At 40.4% G+C, this 21,862-nt stretch overlaps 3 protein-coding genes across 6 annotated transcripts; 2 read left to right on the forward strand and 1 right to left on the reverse strand.

The window, feature by feature from the left end:
• Window positions 1-2,796: 2,796 nt before the first annotated feature.
• Window positions 2,797-4,229, forward strand: LOC147213814 (uncharacterized). Its single transcript, XM_086142731.1, has 3 exons — window positions 2,797-3,120; window positions 3,205-3,238; window positions 3,590-4,229. Exons 1-3 carry the CDS (start codon window positions 2,881-2,883, stop codon window positions 3,976-3,978), a joined length of 663 nt encoding a protein of 220 aa, XP_085998857.1. The 5' UTR covers window positions 2,797-2,880; the 3' UTR covers window positions 3,979-4,229.
• Window positions 4,230-11,887: 7,658 nt separating this feature from the next.
• On the reverse strand, window positions 11,888-18,183 carry tnfsf14b (TNF superfamily member 14b). 4 transcript variants are annotated; one of them, XM_086142839.1, is made up of 7 exons: window positions 16,472-16,688; window positions 16,105-16,355; window positions 15,704-15,724; window positions 15,584-15,617; window positions 15,402-15,473; window positions 15,071-15,305; window positions 11,888-12,181 (listed from the first exon to the last, which is right to left on the reverse strand). In XM_086142839.1, exons 2-7 carry the CDS (start codon window positions 16,291-16,293, stop codon window positions 11,962-11,964), a joined length of 771 nt encoding a protein of 256 aa, XP_085998965.1. In that variant the 5' UTR covers window positions 16,294-16,355; window positions 16,472-16,688; the 3' UTR covers window positions 11,888-11,961. The 4 variants fall into 4 exon arrangements, with proteins under 4 accessions (XP_085998965.1, XP_085998964.1, XP_085998963.1 ...); XM_086142838.1 differs by having other exon boundaries at window positions 15,071-15,320; XM_086142837.1 differs by lacking the exon at window positions 16,472-16,688 and adding an exon at window positions 18,046-18,183 and having other exon boundaries at window positions 15,071-15,473.
• Window positions 18,131-21,847, forward strand: tmed1b (transmembrane p24 trafficking protein 1b). Its single transcript, XM_086142840.1, has 5 exons — window positions 18,131-18,418; window positions 19,269-19,366; window positions 19,476-19,665; window positions 20,865-21,032; window positions 21,130-21,847. The coding sequence occupies exons 1-5, from the start codon at window positions 18,221-18,223 to the stop codon at window positions 21,178-21,180; spliced, it is 705 nt and encodes a 234-aa protein (XP_085998966.1). The 5' UTR covers window positions 18,131-18,220; the 3' UTR covers window positions 21,181-21,847.
• Window positions 21,848-21,862: the final 15 nt, after the last annotated feature.

A 21,862-nucleotide genomic window follows, 5' to 3' on the forward strand; every position in this document is an offset into this window, starting at 1 on the left:
TTTGTATTGTTATAGCGCCTTTTTGTGCTTTCTTTGTGCTCTGAAAAAAAGTTGAAAATGCTTGTGCTTTTTGTATTAAGAAGTTAAGAATGACAGATGATCTGAGGAAGGCTAAACGTTAGCGCGGTGTTAGCGACATGGCTAAGTCAACCATCTGTGCAATCCTGACGGACAAAAATTAGCTAAAGATGGCTGCCGTGGCTAAAGGGGCAAATACGTAAACGAAACATAGGTCTCAAGCCCTAGAAGAAGTAGAAAAGTAATTGTTAGTTTGGATTCATGAGGGACAGGTTGAGGGAGATAGACGTTAGCATTAGCATTAGTAAGGGTCTCATATGTGAGAAAACTTTACTTTTGCATTCTGATTTGGTGTTGGTGTTTGGCTTTGTTTGAATTCAAGGCAAGCAGAGGACAGCATGAGAAATATGATTGAAGAAAATTGACCCAACATTTTTGGAAAATTCTCCAACAAAGAACAACATATCACTGGATTTTTTTTCTTGCTCGAGGAGCGCCCATCTGACCAGAGACCAGAATACGCCTCACTGTTTGTGTCATACTAGAATGTGTTGTTTAAAAAAGCATAATGAATAGTTAATTCTTTAAAAATTGCAATTTAGAACACATATTTTAAAACCCAGGGATACCACCGTTGTTTTGTCTAGCGCGATGCATGCTTTCTGCTAGCATTAGCTTTGGCTCGGTACAGTATATACGCTGATTGTGCCACATTGTGCTATTTTTGTGCATGTCAAGAGAACCAAAGGGACTGATGCTAGGCTACAAAGCTTTCCAAGGAAGAAGAAGAGAGGAAAAGAGTGTGAAATTGCTTGTGGACTGAACGACTTTCTCAGGATCCCGACGCTTTTCGCGACGAGCTAAGCTTCGGAAAGAGCTCACGCTCTTGTTTTAAACGGAGGCTAAAGCCAAACGCCCTGCATCCAGTTTTCTTCCACAAACAGGAGATGCTGGAGGTTGTCCTGCGTGGAGGAAAAAAAACTGCTTTTGCAGAAGTGGCATTTGATGAAAGACTGGGAACTAATGCGATCATGGCCCTGATGTCTGCAGTGAACAGCCGATGGCAAAAGCAGGAGCTCCTCACAAAAGGAAATAGCAACGTTCTGCTGGAATAGCAACGCAGTTGGTACACGCACATCCGCAGCTTTTGCTGACTCTTGCGTCTTTGTGACTCTTTCATCTCGTTGTGTCACTACGTAGATGACATTTGCAACGTAAACAACAATGGCGGCCTACGTGAGAAGTCATTTATTTTAAGATTTCATACAAACTAAGATATGCTGGGGAATTTTGTTATCGTTCAAGTAGGACAATGACGTATGCAGGGATTGTGAATCCCTTTCGGTATTTTAGCTCTAAATAACCCACACGTTTGCAAAGAGTTCAGTTTGTTTTTTGGTGCTGGAGAACAGATCGCTGGGATTTACATTGATTTCAAAAGGAAAAGCGGATGGAAGAACGAATTCAACCCGAGGTTCCGTTGTTTAAATATTATCCAACGCATCCAGTCCCTTCCTGTTTCTCTGAAAGCCATTCCATCCGTGACCTCTGCTGACGGCGAAACCACTTCTCCAAAGCAGAAGATAGAAGATGTCTCGATCAAATCTTTTTTTTTTTCGCCAATGCAGACGCCGGGGCTCCTCACATGTCAATAATGAAAGTTGGAAACTCCTGAGTTTCAGTCTCCGACATGAAGCCTGCTGTTCCTGTTGCTTTTTTTTTTTCCACTGTTACAAGTCGTGTTTGAACCTGTGCAACTGACAGCGTGGAGTTTTGTCTATTTGTTTTGTCTTTGCTGGGGCGCTGACGTGATGCCTGGCCTGCATCCGGATCAAAAAGGGGACTTTCGTTTAGCTCGACAGAAATAGGCGCCTCGTGCGCAGCGCAACAGCCATTTTGCTGAAGTTTGTTTATGATCTGCGTTATTACAGTGTAAAAACACATGTAGTTTGAAAACTTAGCAAAACCTACATGACAGATTTTGCAGATTTTGGGGGAAACACAGGGAGAATCCAGGCGTGCACGGGGGGGGGGGAACGATACGGCGGGGGAACACCGAGACGCCGGATCGGAAGAACCCACAGGAAGTGAACCAGGAAGCATTTTGCTGCCATAAGAGCTAAACCACTGATCCATGTGGGAAAATATGCATGTAAATCTATGTAAATAAATTAGCATAGTAACATACTATATGTATATTGCTCTCAAAATACATTTCCAATATTACATTATAGCCGAAACACTCAAGGGCGTTTGTTGCAAAAAACAAATATATACATTAGATATATTGTGTGTATAAATATACATATATATAAGAGCATATAAATATACATACATATATATGCAAAAAACATTTATATACCTTTTTTCATTTATTTTTTGCAACAAACAACCTTGAGTCAACTAATTCAAATATGGTTACAACTACATTACAATGAGTTGAATTTAAATTTAAATTTAGTTTATTTCATTCTGATTAAAAACATAAACAATCAGAAATCACCACCCCCCTGCCCATCCGAAACCTTCACACACACAAACACACACATTTCGTTTTCCATTGCAGCGGTGTACGCATTCGCAACTGGGGAAGTTTCCGAGCGCTTGACTGCAGGGCGGGTGTGTGTGTGTGTGTGTGTGAGTAAAAGTGTGTGTTGTGGGGGGTGGGGGGGGGAGGGTGCAGAGGGAAACCCATGACTTCCGCGCTTTTCCTCCGCCCGCAGTGCATAAAAGCAGGCGTCACACCACGGTCACGCCACTTAACCTGATTAACGGACACCGACGGAACACACACACACACACACACACGCACACACACCGAACCCTGGACCGGGAACCCAAAACTCGGACGTCAGGTTGCTGATGGCGGACGGGCTCCAGGAGCCGGACGCAGAGGCTGCGCAGAAGGACGCCGGCGGCCGCAGCTCCAGACGCAGCCTGCTGCTCTTCCTCGCCGTGACCAACGTGCTGCTGCTGGTGGCGCTCTCCGCCGCGGCGGCGGGTTGCGGCGCGCTGCTGGCGACGCGCTCCGGCCCGCAGACCCCGTTACCGACCGTCGACGCCAGTAAGACCGGGCAGAGCGCGGCAAACACCGGGGACAAGGTAAAAGTGGACTTCATTCTTTAAAAACAAATCAAAAAAATGTACACATGTGCTGACATCCCTTCCTTCTGTATTTTCCTTCAGATACCGCAATTCGTCTTCCTTACGGCCCAAAACAGTAAGTCATCAACCTTTTTTTTAATTTAAGTTAATTTATTTTTAACCTCCTGTCAAAGTGATTTGATTAGAGTTACCCCACTGCGCATGCGCACCATTAATGGTTTACTAGCCACACGACCAGTGGAAGTCAATGAGTAAATATTATTGATACATAAAAACAAAATGATAATAATGTAAAAATGGTGACTTTTTGTGTTTTTAAGATATCTATTTTTTATTGATTAAGATCGATTATTCATTATTATTTTTTATTAAAACAAACAAATGAAAAGCCGTTTTTCCGGCTTTTTGTATATTTTTTTATTTTAAAAAACACACCGATAGTCACATGATTTGCCTCCTTCCACAGGCATGGTGCGGAACGCCACGATGGTGTGGACCCAGCGCAGCGTGAGGAGCGACATTGATTTCGAGCCCGTGCATAACTACCTGGTGCTGCGACGTCAGGGCAACTACTACCTGTCCGTCAACCTCCACCTGTCGTGCACTAAGATGCCGTGCCGGGCCGGCCGAGTGACCCTGCACGTGAAAGGGCCCAAAGGCAGCGTGCTCACCTGCCACGTGGATCTGGGCAACGATGAGAAAGAAAAGAAGGAGAGCTGCTGGGCGGAGGTCCCGATGGAGACGGGCGTCCGGCTGCTCGCCGAGATGACGGTAACGGAAGTATTGGAGAACTGGAAGCTGGAGATGATGAACTCCAACCTTCTGATGTTCCTCTTGGACCAGCCTGGAACCTGACTGAGATACCCCCTCCTCCAAAACAAAACATAACAAAAACAACCTGAAGGTTGACATCACAGAACTTCTGACGGGGTTGGGGTGGAGGAGAGACTGACGTCAGTGTGAGACTCCATATTTATTAATCAACGCTACTATTTATATAAGAAAACATTGTTGCTGTATTTCATTTTATTGAAAAGCTTGTTTCCATAGAAACACACTACATTAGTGTCTAAGTGAAAAGACGAAAGGTTTTTAACTACAACTGTATTATGGACAGTGCTCATCAGGCCTTTCACATGTTTGCTTATTTATTTTTTATTATTACTATCATTATTTGCTTTGTGGGTCTTGGAAATGTTATATATTTATTTTTTGATGGAAAAAATGTAAAAAAAATGAAAGATTAATCAAGCAAATTAAAAAAAAATGTAAATACTTTTTTTATTTATTGATACATTAAAACATAATAATAATAATTTAAAAATGGGTTGACTTTTGTGTTTTTAAGATATCTATTTTTTATTGATTAAGATTGATTATTCGATTCTATATTTTTTCTATTGGCAGAAAGTTTGGATTTTTGTAAAGGCCAAGACAAATTTTTGTAAAAGACAAAAGCTTATATTTTGTTTGTACTTTTGTTTTTTAACTTTACAAAAACACCAAGACAATTGGACTACAAAGTGCCAGGAAGCTTCTCGGGTCGTGGGTTGTGTTAGTATTTGTTCTGGTCTTTTCTTCTCTGCTGTCGGTGACGCTGGCGTTCAAATCAGTCAGACAGGTTTCAGGTGCTGATGTAAAAGCACTCTGACAGTGTGTGTATGTGTGTGTGTGTGTGTGTGGGGGGGGGGGGGGGGTCTGACTGAGGCTACTGCAAAGCGCCGTCGTTGCCATGGTGAAGGCATTGTAAACAAAAACACCTCTCCGTAATGTAGTACTATACGTCCTGTGGACGAAATACCGGCCGAGGAATGTTTTGGGGTTTTTTTTTTGGTCTAAATGAAAGCTGAACATCTCATTCATGTCTGACGACAAGGTCATTTGCTTTATTTGAATATATCTTTTTTTTAATTATCAGTGGAAGGAAAGTTCCCTCCGTTCTGGCAACCTCTACCAGGAACTAGAAACAAACCACTTCCTGTTTGTTTTCCAGAAGCGAGGGGTGGAAAGAAAAAACTGCGATATGGGTCATCGACATAAAAAACGAAGCCACTGAGACATTCTTGAAATTAGTTGGTCGGATTCCGGCTCTTGGTAAATATGGAAGAGGAAGAAGAGGAGGAGGAGGTCCGTTCTCCTCTGCCGGCTAGGAGGGGAATAACATCGTGATCATTTTGAAGAACGAGAGGGTGATCGGTTTCAAACCGGAAAACAGAAACAAGTGAACCAAATGGGTGAATGAACGAGTGAGTGGATGATTTCAGAACTCAGGCGATGATGAGGATGAATCTAATAACACTGGGTTTAAAATGAAACCAAAATTATATGGATTATGAATTAGTATCTGAAAAAGGGACTCAAAACGGAAGAATAAATAAACAAACAAGTGAAATACATATGAATATTTTTTTTTTTCATTTGATGATTTAAAATCAATTTTATAAATAAATGGACAAGCGAATGAATGGTGGCACAAAATGTGTGAATGAATGAATGGATGATGAAATTAACCCTCTTATTATGTTAAGGGTCAATTTGACCCATTTCACCCATTGACCCAATGGGTCAAATTGACCCTTAACATAATAAGAGGGTTAACAAATAGAAAATAGAAAAATAGATGGATGAATAGATGATTTAATGAATGAAAAAAAACATAAAATAGATAAGTGAATAATATTAATATTAATTTAGCCCTTGGCCCCAATGGAGTCCCCTATTAGCTCTACAAGAGCTGCTTCAAGGTGCTAGCACTGCTATGCTACCTGGTTAGAACTGCCTGGAAGAAACAATTATCCCACTGGAATGGCAAAGAGCAGTAGCGTCTTCACCCCCAAGGAGTTAACATGTGACAATATAAGGCAATTCAGAAACATCATGTAGCTAAACATAGAAGGAAGGATCTTCTCTGTAGTGGCTCGAAGGATGGCCACCTGTCTCCTACAGAATGGCTACAACAACACTAACTGCCAGAAAGCACAGTTCCCAGGTTTCCCAGGCTACATAGAGCACGCCACAATGATCCGGGACCAGATCCAGAAGGCCAACCTGGAGAAGACTGACCTCCATGACATGTGGTTGGACCTTGCCAATGCATATGGACTAGTCCCACACCTGCTGATTACGGCTTACTTCAGTGACCTGCAGATGCGCCATGTCCCCAAAGACTTCACCACAGGGTGGCAGCAGGTAGGTATTGCAGTGCCATCTTGCCAATCTTGTTTGTGGCAACCTTTGAGGTAATGCTCATTGAAGCAAGACAAATGGTTGGATCTGGTCAGCGGCTTCCCCGTTTGAAGAGCTACATGGACAACATCACAAGCCTCCTCCTTGTACAGCTTGACTCCTAAAAAGGACGGATGAGTTGATGGCTTGGGCAATAATGAAGATCAAGTCACAAAGCCTGTCACTCAGAAACGACTTCAGCACTTCTGTTGTGGTGGAACAATCTATCAGAAGCCTGAGGAGGCAGCATACCGCCAAGCTGTCTGACAAACAGATGGGTAAAACTGTCATGAAGCAGCCAACAGACAGCCTGGCAAGGACTGACCAAAGCCAACTCCTAGGAAAGTACAAGGTCCGGTGTTAGCAGTTCAGCCTCTACAGGAGGGTAATGTGGCCGCTGAAGACGAGCGAGATTGCCTCATCCACCGCAAGGAAGATGGACGGAAAAGCCAAAGCGTTCATCCGAAAGTGGGCGAGGCTGCCACGGTGACTGTCCGAAACAGGACTCTTTGGGAAGAGCGCACTCCAACTGCCATTGCGATCCATCAGTAAGAGAAGACCGAGCTGGTCCTCAGGCTGAAGGAGTCCACCGATCAGGCAGTAAGGAGTGCAAACACCAGGGTTCCCACGGGCTGGAAGTGGAATGCCCAAACAGAAGTCGAACAGGCAACTTCAAGAGGTCGTCGGCAGAGTCCAGGTAGGTAGAGCAGGAATAGAATAGGGGGAGGCGCCTCACCTCTGGTCCAAAGCTAACTGCAAAGAGAGGAAGGAGATGGTGGTGGTGAAGATGGAGGAAGAACTCTTAAAGAGCTGTGGCGCAGAGCCGGCTAGGAAGCTGGGAGGGAGTTGCTGCCTGGAACATCAGTTGGTCAGACTTGTGGAAGATGCCGCAAGCAAGGATTTGCTTTACACTTCCCTACCCTGGTAACCCCCACTAGTTTTTTGGGAGTGAGGAATACTGCGATGCCTTCTCTCCGGGGCGCTACAGATGGCTCCACGACTGGGACCTGAGAAAGTTAGCTGAGGTGCTGAAGAAGTGTCAACAAGATACCAAAAAGTCGCCACCAGCAGAGAGCAGCACCAACTTTGTTTCAGAAGGCGGAGATCAAGGGGATCAAGGCTGCTTTCGAGTACAAAAAGGCTAAATATTTGTTTGCTGAGGGTCGGGAAGCTGGTTGGAAGACCATCCAGCCAGTTGAGCTGGGATGCCGAGGTTTTGAAGGGTTGCCAACCATGTACCTCTTGAGGGACGCAGGAGTGACTGGAGGCAGGTTGGAGAAAGCAGTCAAAGAGGAAGCAGTGAAAGTCAGCTCCTCTGGCTGAGGAGGAAAATCGGGTGCCGGAGAAAGAACAGCGAACTCCAACAGCACCGATCAGCTGCAGGGAGTGATGGGGAGACGTCCCTGTGGCCGCCCTGTAGGCACTGGAGGAGGTGATGCCAGCAGGAGCTTCCATCTACCTGTATGCTTGCTGATGAGTGAATAGAGTAATGAATTAGTATATACATGAAAATGAGCAAATGCAAAAAAAATAAAGAACAATTATAGATTTTGGATCAATCAATGAATTAGTGAGTTAATAAAAAAAATATGTAAAAAAAAAAACAAAACACGGGTGAATTAAATCAACAACCTAATGTATGAATGAGGTAATAAAGAATTAACAAATGTACTTATATGCCTGTTCTGATTGTATAAAACAAATATATATTTGTAAACATTATTTATCTTTTTTAATTGCTTCTAATTTTTTTTTAATGTGTCTTTGCATTTATGAATGTGTGTATTTGTGAACAATATATATATATATATATATATATATGTATATATGTATATGGTAAATGTATATACATAAGAAATATGTTACAATATTTTAATGTATGTATAGGCACATAGGAAATATATATTTAAACATTTGGTATGAGATTACTTGATAAATTAATTACATTGTATTTAATGAATGATGAATAATGAATGCTTCTTTGAGAAAAACAAAATATCCACAGATGTTTTTCTGCAACTATTTTTAATTTTTATTTTCAAATGTATCTTTGTTTGTACGAATAAAAGTTCATGTATGTATGTATGTATGTTTGTTTGTGTGTATGTGTAGATCTGTCTGTATCTATGCTTATTTTTTGTTTATGATAAAAATTAATTTCTTTTTCATTTAGGCTACATGTATTCATGTATGCATATATGTTTTTCATTTTCTATATAATGCCTTAAATCTTAATACCCTCTCAAATATATCTATGGGCATATGAATGTGTGTATATTTCTATCATTGTTTATATGAAGTATATTATCAACATTTTTTTTTTATTCCAGAGAATCATTTTTTTTATTTTCAAAAACATTTATACATATACAAGGCTACTTGAATTTATTATTACATTAGTTATGATTATTATTATTATTATTGTTGTTGTTGCTGTTATTGTGGATGATTCAGGTGCTACATTTTTGATACGATTAGTTGTGTATATATCTATGTGCAGACATATACAATTTTTTCTTCTAAAATATTTTCAGGGTTTATATCTTCTCAAATATGTTTACGTGCATATGAATGTATGTATATATCAAAATATGTTTATATCAAATATAACATAATATCATATATATAATAATCAACCTTTTTTATTTCATAAAAACCTCTTTTCATTTATTTTCAACACATTTATGGATCTATATTTGTAATATATATATATATGTATATGTATATATATATATATATACATATACATATATATATATATACATACACACACACACACACATATATATATTAGACATATCTATGTATCTATGTAAAGTCATGTATGTTTGTTTTGGTTTATATGTGCTTGTAGGTCTATCTGTATATATGTATTATTTGTTTGTTGATTGTTTGTTTGATTAAATTTTTTTTAATTCTAATTTTAATTTTAATTAGTTTGTTTAAAATTTTTGATAGAATTATTTTTTTTATTTTGGCCACATGTATGTATGCATGTTCATATATGTTTCAAAGTTATGAATCTATATATATATAAGTGAGTATTTTATTTTTTTATTATACAAAACCCTTTTTTCATTTATTTTCAGCACACTTCCTTAAATGTTGAAACATATTTATGTCTGCTTGAATGTATTTTAACATACATTTTTATATGCAAAACAGAATATTTAGACATTTAAAAAATCTTTGTGTAATACTAAATCTTTAGACATATCTACGTATGTTTATATGAAATATATTATCACATTTTTTTGTTTACAAAACCCTTTTTCATCGACCTCCCTCACAATGTTTTATATGAAAAACAGACTATTTACACTTTTTTTTAACATTAAAAATTTTCACATGATCATTTTTTTTACACATATCCATAAATGCCTTTGTTTTGTTTAATTTTTTTGTTGTCCATCTGTATTTTTTCCAACTCATTCCTTTGTTTATTTTCTTATTTGTCTCTTTATTTATCCCCCTTCCGTTGTCATGATAGCGACCGCCTCTTCCGTCTCCATGAGTCTCATCGCTCCTTTTCCATTTCACAACTCCAGTGTCGAACAAAATTTCCCCGTTGATGCTCTGAAGACGAGCTTAGTCATGCATCTTCCTCCCTGCTTCCCCTTCCACCCACCTCCCCTCTGCAACCTTCACCCCCACCATCTTTTACTCACCTCCTCTGCCACATCCTGTTCGTCACACACTTCTACCGGCCTCGCAGGTATTTTTTTTTTGTTTACACCATTATATACTTTGTGCGTCTGCAGTGTGTGTGTTGGCGTGGGAACGGTACACATCTGTGTAGCAAAAAAATAAAAAACAAATCAAATTTAAATCAAACAGGTTTTTTCAATTCACATCAAAATGACTAAAAAAAGATGGAACAATCAATAGATAAGTAAGAATAAATGAGTGAGTAAAAAGTAAATAAATTGAAAAATAAATGTTTGAAAACAAGTAAATAGATACACAACGATGGCACAAATAAGAGTGAATAAGAAAATACAAATATGCAATTAAAAAACAAATGATGCATGACAATGCATGACAAAAAAGATAAGTAAATACATAAATGTATTGTAAAATTAGTAAATAAGTGGTGAATTAGAATATCAACATGGCAAAGTGCAGATAAATAGGTGCATACATGTATGTAGTTCATACATAAATGAATAAAATAAAGATTCACTGTTTATATGTCCATTCTGGAGATGTGTTTCCCTGCAGGGTGAATTTCAAAAACAACAAATAATAAATGTGTGATTGCAACGAGAGGTAAACAGTGCAGAGCAACGTAAATGGTATTAACAGGATGTGCGAGTTGAAAAGAAAGAGTGCAAATTGAAATGTAAGGACGGGATGTGCGAGTGCAGACTGACATCTTAAAAGTGATGTGCAGCTTTGAGCGTGCAAACTCACCAAGCGCAGGTCGAATGCAAACAGACGGATCAGCAATTGACAGAAATGAGAAGTTGAGCGTCGCACTGGGCCGGATGTAAAGTGCAGAGAAGAAAACAATAGGGTGCATTTATCAATAGATATCAAAATCCAGTAAAGTGTTTAGTTCAAGTTTTGTGTGTTTGTTTATTCAAAATATTTTCCTTTCTCATAATGTAAAATCTTGGAAAAGTAATAGATGAATCTATAATAAATCGGTGGGTGAATGCAACCAAATAAATGAGTCAATCTGTTGGACTGAAAAATTAGTGAATACATTATCAAATAAATATACATAAAAATGGAGAAGTAAAATGAGTCATTTAAAACTTAACAAAAAATGACTAAATACATGAACATGTGAATAAATGAACAATGGATGAATAAATCAGTTACTGAAAAAATGGACAGAAAAGGGGAAAAGTAGTAAGATAATGAAAGTAAAATGAATGAAAGTAAGATAATGAAAAATAATATAATAAAAATGAGAAAAGAAAACATAAAAAAATGGGTAAAGACATAAATGTGTGAAGAAGTATGCAAGTAAATTAATGAATGGATGAAGTGAAGAGTCACTGAATAAATGGACGGAAAAGCAGAAAGGTAAAAACCAAAAAAATGAATTGAATAAAAATGAGAAAAAAATAAATATGAGTAAATACATAAAAATGTGAAAATATACACAAGCAGTTGGTGAAAAACAGGAAATGGATAGGCAAAATCAAATGAAGAAAAAAACAAGAAAAAAAGAAATACATCTACTTGTGAATAAGGGAACAAGTAAATCAATGAATGGATGAATAAGGAGTTACTGAATAAATGGATAAGTAAAAACAAATAAGTGAATGAAATTAAACAAAAGAACAAAAGAGAAAAAGCATGTGTAAACATGAATAAGTAAATATAAGAATAAGTGAACCAATTAATAAATGAGCGAATGAATGAAGAAATGATAAGCAAAAACAAACGAGTGAATAAAAAATAAAAATCAATCGATGAATAAATCAGTATGTGAATAAGAGAAGGAGTGAGTGAGAAGAAAAAAATTCCTCACTGTCACTCGGAACCTCTGCTGTTTGTTTGAAAAAGTACTTTATTCACAGGATACAATATACAAAATAAACAGCAGTAGTCACAGGGATTCTGAATATCAGATACTTCGGGGGGGGGGGGGGGCAGAGTTTATGAGTTCTTGGTTTCCCTGGAGCCCAGGTAGAGGGCCGGCTGGGGCCAGATCATGTAGGCCCCCATGAAGTTCTCGGTGGTTCCCGGGCGCAGACGGTCCAAGTTGTCCAGTGTGACGAAGACCTTGTCGCCCTGCTGCAGGTAGAAGATCCCGCCCAGGTAGTTGTCCCAAAGCTGGCTCTCCAGCTGGCGCCCCTTGGGATGCACGCAGTGGAAGCTGGGGACATATGAATAAAATAAATATGAATAAAATAATATTTAAAAAATAATAATAAATGAACATCAATAAATGAATGCAGGAATTTCAAATAAGTAAGTTAGGAGTAGAAAAAAATAAATAGATGAATGAAATGAATATATTCCTAATTATCATTAAATAAATCAAAATAAAGAATATAATATGAAAGGAGTAGATATTCCTAATTATCACAAAATAAGCCAAAATAAAGAATATAATATAAAATGAATAAAACTTCCTAATTTTTAAATAAAAATAAAGAATAAAATATAAAATCAATACATTTTCCTAATTATCACTGAATAACTTCAAATAAAGAATATAATATAAAATGGATAAAACTTACTAATTATCACAAAATAAATCAAAATAAAGAATGTATTGTCAAATTAATAAATATTCCTAATTATCACAAAATAATCAAAATAAATAATATAATATCAAATGAATAAAACATCCTAATTACTGTATCACCAAATAAATCAAAATAAAGAATAAAACATAACATGAATACATATTCCTAATTATCACTGAATACATCAAAATAAAGAATATAATATAATAATAAATAGTAATAAATACATATACACATAAATGAATAGAAGATTAATTACATTAATAAATAAATAATTCCAATAAATAAGTAAAAATAAATGAATCAAAGACTGATTACTGAAGTATTGGAAAATACATGATATAATAACAAATTAATTGGATTGAAGAATAAAAATCGATATGAATGAAAATAGAAATAGAGCAAAAGAAATCATGTAAATAAACAGAAATAAGAAGGTGAACACACACTAACAGGTAAGGACAACTAAATTGGTAAATGAGTGAATGACTGCATATGAATATATAAATAACAATAAAGCTGAAAAAAAAAATTAAGTCTAAAATAGATAAAAATATAAAGATAAATTAGCATAAATAAATAAATGCAAAATAAAAAATAAATAAAATTAAATAATCAAAATAATAAATATTCATAGATACAATTAAATAAATTAAAAAAAAGAACAACATAAATTAATAGTAAATAGTATATCTACTATTTGCTATTGATGGCAATAGTAAATGAATAGATTAATAAAGAGATAATAAAATAAATATAGAAGAAAAAAATTACGCCAATAAATAAATTATTAACAAATAAAGTAAAGAAATAGAATTAAGGAAAGAATGATTTTAGAATAATAAAAGAAATGAATGTACAGAATAGAATATATATAAATGAAAATAAACAAATATGAATAAAGTAAATAAATACAAATATCATATTATTGATAAGATGGGGGAAAAAATGGATAGATGAATAAATAACAAGTATAGAAATTAATAACAAAATACATTGAATAAATGTACGTACATCTATGGAAAAATAAATAGATAAAAATAAAATAAAAATTAACAAAGAAATGAAATGAAGAAATAAGTGAGTGTGAATGAATAAATGTCTTCCTTGAGACCTCTTGCCTGGCAGCTCCAATTCCAGCATCCGTCTACCAATATATTCACCATCTCTTCTCTGTACATGACCGAACCATCTCAGTCTGGCTTCTCTGACCTTCTCTCCAAAACATCTAACATGTGCTGTTGATCTGATGGACTCATTCCTGATCCTCTCCATCCTGGTCACTCCCAAAGAGAACCTCAACATCTTCATCTCTGCAACCTCTAGTTCTGCCTGCTGTCTTTTGGTCATTGTAACAGTTTCTAGTCCAAACATCATCGCTGGTCTCACCACTGTCTTGTACACCTTTCCTTTTATTCTGGCTGAAAATCTTCTATCACATAGAACCCCTGACACTTTTCTCCACCCATTCCAACCTGCTTGGACCTGTCTCTTCACCTCTTTTCCACACTGTCCGTTGCTCTGGACTGTTGACCCTAAGTAGCTGAAATCCTCCAGCTTCTTGATCTCCACTCCCTGTAGCCTCACCGCTCCACCCGAGTTCCTCTCATTCACACACATATATTCTGTCTTGCTGCGACTAACTTTCATTCCTCTCCTTTCCAGAGCATACCTCCACCTCTCTAGATTTTCCTCTACCTGTTCTCTGCTCTCACTACAGATCACAATGTCATCCGCAAACATCATGGTCCATGGGGATTCCTGTCTAACCTCATCTGTCAGCCTATCCATCACCATTGCGAACAAGAAGGGGCTCAGAGCTGATCCCTGATGGAGCCCCACCTCCACCTTGAACTTCTCGGTTACCCCTACAGCACACCGTACCAGTGTCTCACAGCTAGCATACATGTCTTGCACCAGTCTAACATACTTCTCTGCCACTCCAGACTTCCTCATACAATACCAGAGCTCCTCTCTTGGCACCCTGTCATATGCTTTTTCTAGGTCTACAAAAACGCAATGCAACTCCCTCTGGCCTTCTCTGTACTTTTCTATCAGCATTCTCAACGCAAATACTGCATCTGTAGTACTCTTCCTAGGCATGAGGCCATACTGCTGTTCACAAATGCTGACTTCTGCTCGATGGGGTGAATAAAACAAAGATAATTTAAAAAAATAGATGTGTAAATAAATGATAGATTGTAAGTTACGGTGATCGATGCGTAAATGAATTAATGAATAAAATGAAGAAAAAAACATGTGTTTTAGAAAAAAAAAAACAATCACAAAATGAATGAACGCGTACGTCAATAAGTGAGTGAATAATAAAAAATAATGAAATAATACATGCAAAGATATACGATGAAAGACGCAAATAAATATATGAATGAGTGAGTAAATGAATGAATGAATTAAAAAAAAAAATGTTTTTTTTTTTCAAAGTTTTGCTCATTGAAATGATTAGGCCCTTCAAAATAAGCAGTGCGGGCTGCGGCTGCGGCGGCGGAGCTGACCTGTTTGATTTCATCAGCAGGATGGAGTTGTCGTAGGCCGGGGTTTCCTTCATCACCTTGTGCTGCAGCTGCGAGCACGCCACAATGTTGGTGTGGACTTTGGAGTACAGATAGTAGTAGCCCGACCGCTCCACCAAGAGGCGGCCATTGCTGTAGCCCATGTGCCGGGTGATGGCGTCGCCGCCGGTGCTCACCCACTGCACCACGTTCGCCTCGCCCTGGGGGCTGCTGGAGCCTGGCGTGGAGAGCGCTACACGTTTATTTGAGCAGAAACGGCGAGGACGAGGGGATTCACTTGGGGTTGGTTTTCCAGGATCTGGGGTGTTCTTACACATCAGGTGGGCGAAGGGTCTCTCCTGGGTCTGGGCTGGGTCGGACCCGGCCACGAGAGCCTGGATGGAGCCTGTCCCCGGAGAGACGGTGCAGCCCGATCAATCAATCGGTTTAGCGGAAAAGAAATTATTTATGGTTCCCCCAGACCCCAAAAAAAAGGTGTCGAGACCAAAAACTTACCTCCGTGTTTGCCCCCGTGCCTTCCTCCACCACCCTGGAGAATAAACAAAATACATTAAGAGGGTATTCCCCAGGTTCAGTGATGTGCATAAAAACATAGGCCTGGGGTGACACACTCACCTGTTGGGTCTGGCAACACTTCTGTGGAAGGAGACAACAGAGAAATTCTTTTTAAAATAGTTTCGCATGGATCGTACATGTCGTAGGCGCCGCCTGCAGCTGCAGACAGGAGCTTTCCTTACATGTGTGCATTCTCCTGCAATGTCTTTTGGGCAAAACAAGGTGTGTTTGTGCGTCGGAGCGCCGACGATGACGTGAGCTCATTTTGTGGGTTTGTAGCTCTGGGTTGGGAGGGACAAAAGGGAAGCGAGACTACAGGAAGGGCCCTACCAATATGCCTGTCACTATTGTGAAAATAAAAAAGACCCATGTAGAAATGCGGCTTCTGAGCAGCTGACATCACCAAAAAAAAAAGGGAAATTCTCAGGGAGCGGTGTGTGTTTTTCAGACATCACTCTCACCTCCATTCTCAGGTGGAGCTTGTAGATGAAAAGGCCCTCCACGACAACCGCCAGCAGGGCCAGCAGGGCCAGCCCGGCTAGCGAGGCCAGCAGCCACCGGCTCGGCTGAGCCCACCTGCCGGCCCTGGGCCGAGGGTCGTCGTCGACCGTGAACGCCTGCGGGAGGCCGGGGGAGCCGCCCTCGGCCATGCTCCGCCTGGGGGCGCAGGTGGGTGGGGGTGGGCTTGGTGAAACTCAGCCCAAACTACACACTGCGTGCACAAACACACACACACACACACAGAGTTGCGACAACAAGAGGTTGCTGTAAATCACCGCACACGGAGCTTGCAGGTGGTTTTTCCAGGAAGAAAAAAAGGTAATTTACCTGGGATCCGAACCAGCAGCAGATGTCTCCTTGCAGCCCTGACTATAATAGTAATAGTAATAAAAAACTCAAACTCCAACAGGGTACACCATCAAAAAAAAAAAAAAAAACTATGAAAATATGAGTGGATGTGAGTCCATCTATGCGCCGCACCTTCGCAGCCCCGGCGTCTACTGACGGCACGCTTTGACAAATATTGCTGTTTTATGCAGTCTGGGGAGGAAATGCGCTGACATGGGGAAGAGGAGCACATAAGAACGAATAGCGGTGTTGGTGCATGTGGGACACTCCCCTGTGAGTAGGGGAGCGCGCACACACACACACACACACACACACACACACACACACACACACACACACACACACTGACGCTCAGCCGACAACTTCCTTTTTTGTCTCTTCAATTTCTCACAAGCTGTCTCGCTCGCTGTTATTCTGTCATCTCCCACGCTCACAAACACACACACACACACACACACACACATATGTTGCTCTCTTCTAAGAAACGTCCTGGTTCTTTGTCACCTTGTAGTTTTGACTGACCCGGGGTCAAACCTGAAGGTCAGTTAACAGTAGAGAACCATCAACATGTGACGCATGACATCATTACATGTTCCTACATCCCCAACAAAAAAATCCACTCAATGGATTTTGGCGCAACCTATGAGTAAGGGTGACTGTGTCGGAATATGCAACCACTTTCTGTTTACCCACAGAATATCCAGTTCCCTGATGCCGGAGGCGAGCCGCACTGATGTGACACACTCCATATGCTGAAAACACTTCACCACACACCCTCTCCGTTCTGTGCACACACACACACACACGTATATATATATATATATAAGAGTGTTTGCCGGAGATAAAGCTGCAGGGGAGGACAGGCGGAAGCTCTAAAATTGTGCCGGGCCTGAACGGGTGTAAAAGCTCCACGTTAAGAGCAGGAGATGGACCATACCCCGTCCAGTGTGAAACGCCCTGTGTCGTGCAAATGCATTTGTATCTTGTGAAAATAAAAATGAAACTTAGAAAACTTGTTCGGGCCTGACATCTGCCAGGAGCCCAAGTGCGGCTCTCATTTCCCATTTTTGCAAAACATCTCAACCCCCACATGTTTGGAATTCACCACCAGCCTTTCAGTGACGAGTCAGATCGAGATGGGGGGATAGGTCCCGAAACAATCAGTGAGTGTTTTAGTTTTTTAAACCTGATGACTAACTCACAACCAGGTCACGGTATATATAAGAAAGTGTTCTGGCGATCAGCGATAAAATAGTTCTTATGCTGGCTCCGCGTTTGTCCGATAACAAACTGGAAATCAGAATCTTCTGAGCTGATTTGTAAATAAACAGAAAAACAAAACATACGAATAGTGTTTCACCGACTTTCAGCTGTTGCTATGAAATCATGTTTGCACATTTCAAATCATGAAATTAAAAGAGAATATAGCTGTTCGGCCTTTTTTTTTACTTGTATACAATTAAATTTTAATTATCTAACGGTTATTTGTATTTCTCACAAATCAAATTTGTTGGAACAAGTTCAGGCCTTGTCAGTGCGCACGGAGGACTCACCTCCTATTGGTGGACGAGGGCTACTCTTCCTCCTCTGATTGGTCAAAGCCGCGATCCTCGCGCGCGGGCTACCTACCAATCACGACGCGGCAAAGTTCTGGTTGCGGAAGAGAGGTGTCTGGAAGGGAAAAATGTCCGGGCTTAGATAGAGACGCCTTCTAGAATATCCCCCGCCATGGTCCTTTTCCAGGGGAAAGAGGGCTGCGGAGGCCGGCTGCTCGTTCTCGCCGTCTTCCTGGGATGGTGTTCGGTGTCGGTGAGCGGCTTCGGGGAGAATCTTGACAGCGAGCTGACGGTTCTTCTGCAAGCCGGAAGGATCGAGTGTTTCTATCAGACAGCGCTTAAGGATGGTTCGATGGAGGTCGAGTATCAGGTAACGACGAGCGAGTGGTCTTTGGATTTAAAATCCACGGGTAGAACCTTCACGGGTAGAACCTACATGGGTAGAACCTCACCGGGCAGAACCTCCACGGGTAGACCTTCCACAGGTAGAACATCCACAGGTAGAACCTCCTGTCGTGTCAACGTATCGACGGCTCACCATTATTAGCGTAAGTTCTCAAGCTAGCTGGCATGTCGGTTACGTTACTCGTGAGCTTTTTATGATTATTTTTTTGAAAATTATAATACATTTAAACGTCAGATCTTTGTAATTGACTTTCCCTGGAAACGGTGAACCTGCCCGTTTTTTCCTGGTCCAAGTCAAACAAGGGCTGATTAACTTCTGATTAACGCTACACATCGGAATATAACCCAAATAGAAGACCAAACCATGTGTTTTACAGGGGGGTATCAGTGCAATTGACAAATTAATTAATCGGATTCTGCAAAAAATATGAGAATATCTCATTATTAAAGTTATTTAAAATGGCACGTAACTTGCCCTACTTGAGCTAATATCGTTAATATTGATTATTCAAAAATAAACATGGTCCCTGAATATTAAGATACCCCCCCACACACACACACGCTCACGAAAACAACTTCCCAAACCCCACAGATATAATCCAATTAAAATCAATTCATTTTGGCAATATAATTCATGAATAATAATAATAATGAAATAATAATGAATATTAATTCATGATTATTTGTAATCGGAAAATGTCTTCTGAATTTTTTTCACTCATCACATATCTGCACACTCTGTGGCAGTGGTGTGTGTTCAGCAGGTGAAGCCCAGTGTGATGTTAACTGTGTGCGTATGTCTGTGTGATATCCAGGTGGTGTCTGGCGCCGGCCTGAACGTGGACTTCAGCATCATCTCCCCGGCGGGTGTCAAGCTCATCTCGGACAGCGACAGCTCGGATGGGGTACATGTGTACGTGCCACCCGAGATCCCGTCTAGTGAAGTGTTTGACCTAAAACCCCACCTCACACACAAACGCGCACCTGTTGTTTACCCATGACGTGTCCTTTTGTGTCTTCAGGGTGGATCCCACAGAGGACGGGGACTACCAGCTGTGCTTCGACAACAGCTTCAGCCGCTTTGCCGACAAGATGGTGTTCTTTGAGATCATCATCGAGGCCCAAGAAGGCGACACCACGGGAGACGAGCAGTGGAACCGGATGGAGGACCCGGACGTGGATCTGCTGGAGTACAAGCTGGATGATATCCGGGTGAGCCGCCGCTCCTTGTAGCCTCGTGTCCCAGGTCAATTATGCAATTACGCATTACACCATTGCTTCTCAAATAGTGGCACGCATGTGACCCTGGGGATCGTTGCTGTATTAGAATAAAGTGTAATTGCACATCCACAGTAGGTGGCAGCGGCAATCTCGTCACAGTGTTTGCACCGAGCACGCACACACACAGCACAGGGCAGGAGATACGAAGTGCGGTGAACAAACCCTCAATATACACCAAGGGAAAATATTTAACAGGAATGATAAGAAAGGCAGGGAAAGACGGATATAGGGAGACAAACAAAAGTCAGACGAAGGCTAAGATGAGGAAATGTGACGAAGCACATGTAGCGCTCGGCTTCACTGTGGCTATGGTGGGTAAGGAGGAAAGACCAGTGTGTTTACTGTGAGCTGAGAGTTGCGGTATCACGCTTCAAACCCCGCTTCTAAAAAAGCTGCAAATTGCAAATCGTAGCCATTAATCTTTACTTCATCATTTTGATTTAAAAAAAAAAAAAAATCAGCACAAATTGTTTTATTCATTTTTGTTTTGCAGTTTAAAGTGTTTTCTATATTGCGGTCCTGAGTAAATGTTGCCGATCGTTTTTAAATTTAGTATCATTTATTTATTTTATCTTATTTTTCAATCTCAAATGGTTCAGTCGATTGAAAAAAAAAAGTTTATCATTTAAATAAGGATTTCATTTTTTTTTTTTAAATTCAGGCAAAATTGATGCACTTTAAATCTTTTCTATTACAAACTAAAAAACAATGTTAATAGAGTTATTCTTTATTGCAAGTTGATCTATGCGGAGATGTAAATATAATTATTTTATAGATAAAGGATGCTATTTAGAGTTGTGGTGGAAAATAGGGGGGCATAAAAATGTTTTCTTCCTCCCTGGGGAGGGACATAATAGAAAATAAAAATAAAAACACTGCATAACACGCATATGCAATGCTGTCATGATGCTAAAGCTAAAGCACTCCTGCACTTCGACTCCACAGGATGACAGGTTGAAGATGCTTTACACACATCCACATGGCCCCCCCGGACTAGTTTTTCCTGTCAGTCTTGCTTTTTCTTTCACATTCCTTTCAAACTGGATATAGAAGAGCAAGGTCAACCCCCCCCCGCCTGTGTTTAAAGCTTTGTTTTCATGTCATCCGTCCATTCATCCCCCCCCGCCCAGGACTCCATGGACTCTCTGGGGAGGCGCCTGGATCGCAGCCGCCACATGCAGGCGGTGCTGCGGGCCTTCGAGGCGCGGGACCGCAACCTCCAGGAGGATAACCTCTGGCGCGTCTCCTTCTGGTCCTTCGCCAGCATGCTGGTGATGCTGTGCGTGGCCTTCACCCAGGTAGCGCAGCGCGTCGTTCCATTCACAGAACCGCGGGGGGCCGACGACGACCGGTAGCTTTAAGACTCATTCAAGCCTCACGTTTATGTCGTTGCAGGTCTACACCGTCCGCAAACTGTTTGACGACAGGACGAGGGTGTGCACGTAAAGTCACGGTTGCACGTGCTCTGGAGGAACCTTACGAGTTCACGTCGCTGCCGGGACGCTATTTTTTTTTTTCACTTATTTTTCCAAACTGACCTCAGTGGGAGACTAGCAATAATAATAATAATAATAATAATAATAATAATATTATCATGCAACTATGACGGGGAGCGAGAGCCCGGCGTTTTGTGGAACCAGAGGCGGGAGATAGTGAACGTTTACTGGTGCTGCGTGTCTGACACGTGCACACACACCGAAATCCTGTGTCGCAGTCCACGCCGAGGGTGAACGTTGATTGTTTGATTTCCTTTCGTGCCTTTAGCTTACTGGTGGGTGGTAGGGGGCCGGGACCACTGGCATGGAAAAGTGTGTTACTGTTTTTTTGTTGTATTTCCTGAAATGTAAAGGTCAGTTAAATGTCACAAATTGGGGAACTTGGGGGTTTGTTTACAAATGAGGAAGATGTGCAATAAGTGCAATAACCCCCCCCCGGACTCTTCAGATCCTGCAATCTCTGCACAGCGTTCTTTTCCTTTCTATTTTTTGTCTCCTCGTACCGATTCAGCATCGTCACGGTAACAAGGAGGGAGCCTCCGGTTGTGTCTTCCATGCGTCGTTTTCACAATCATCGTAATAAATTGCATTTTTTTTTTGTCCCCCTCCCCCCTAAATAATGGATTCTGTTT

This window comes from Fistularia commersonii, chromosome 35 (assembly GCF_037954325.1).
Source record: "Fistularia commersonii isolate RoL2024-O1a breed Wild chromosome 35, RoL_Fcom_v1.0, whole genome shotgun sequence".
NCBI classification, from domain to species: Eukaryota; Metazoa; Chordata; class Actinopteri; order Syngnathiformes; family Fistulariidae; genus Fistularia; species Fistularia commersonii.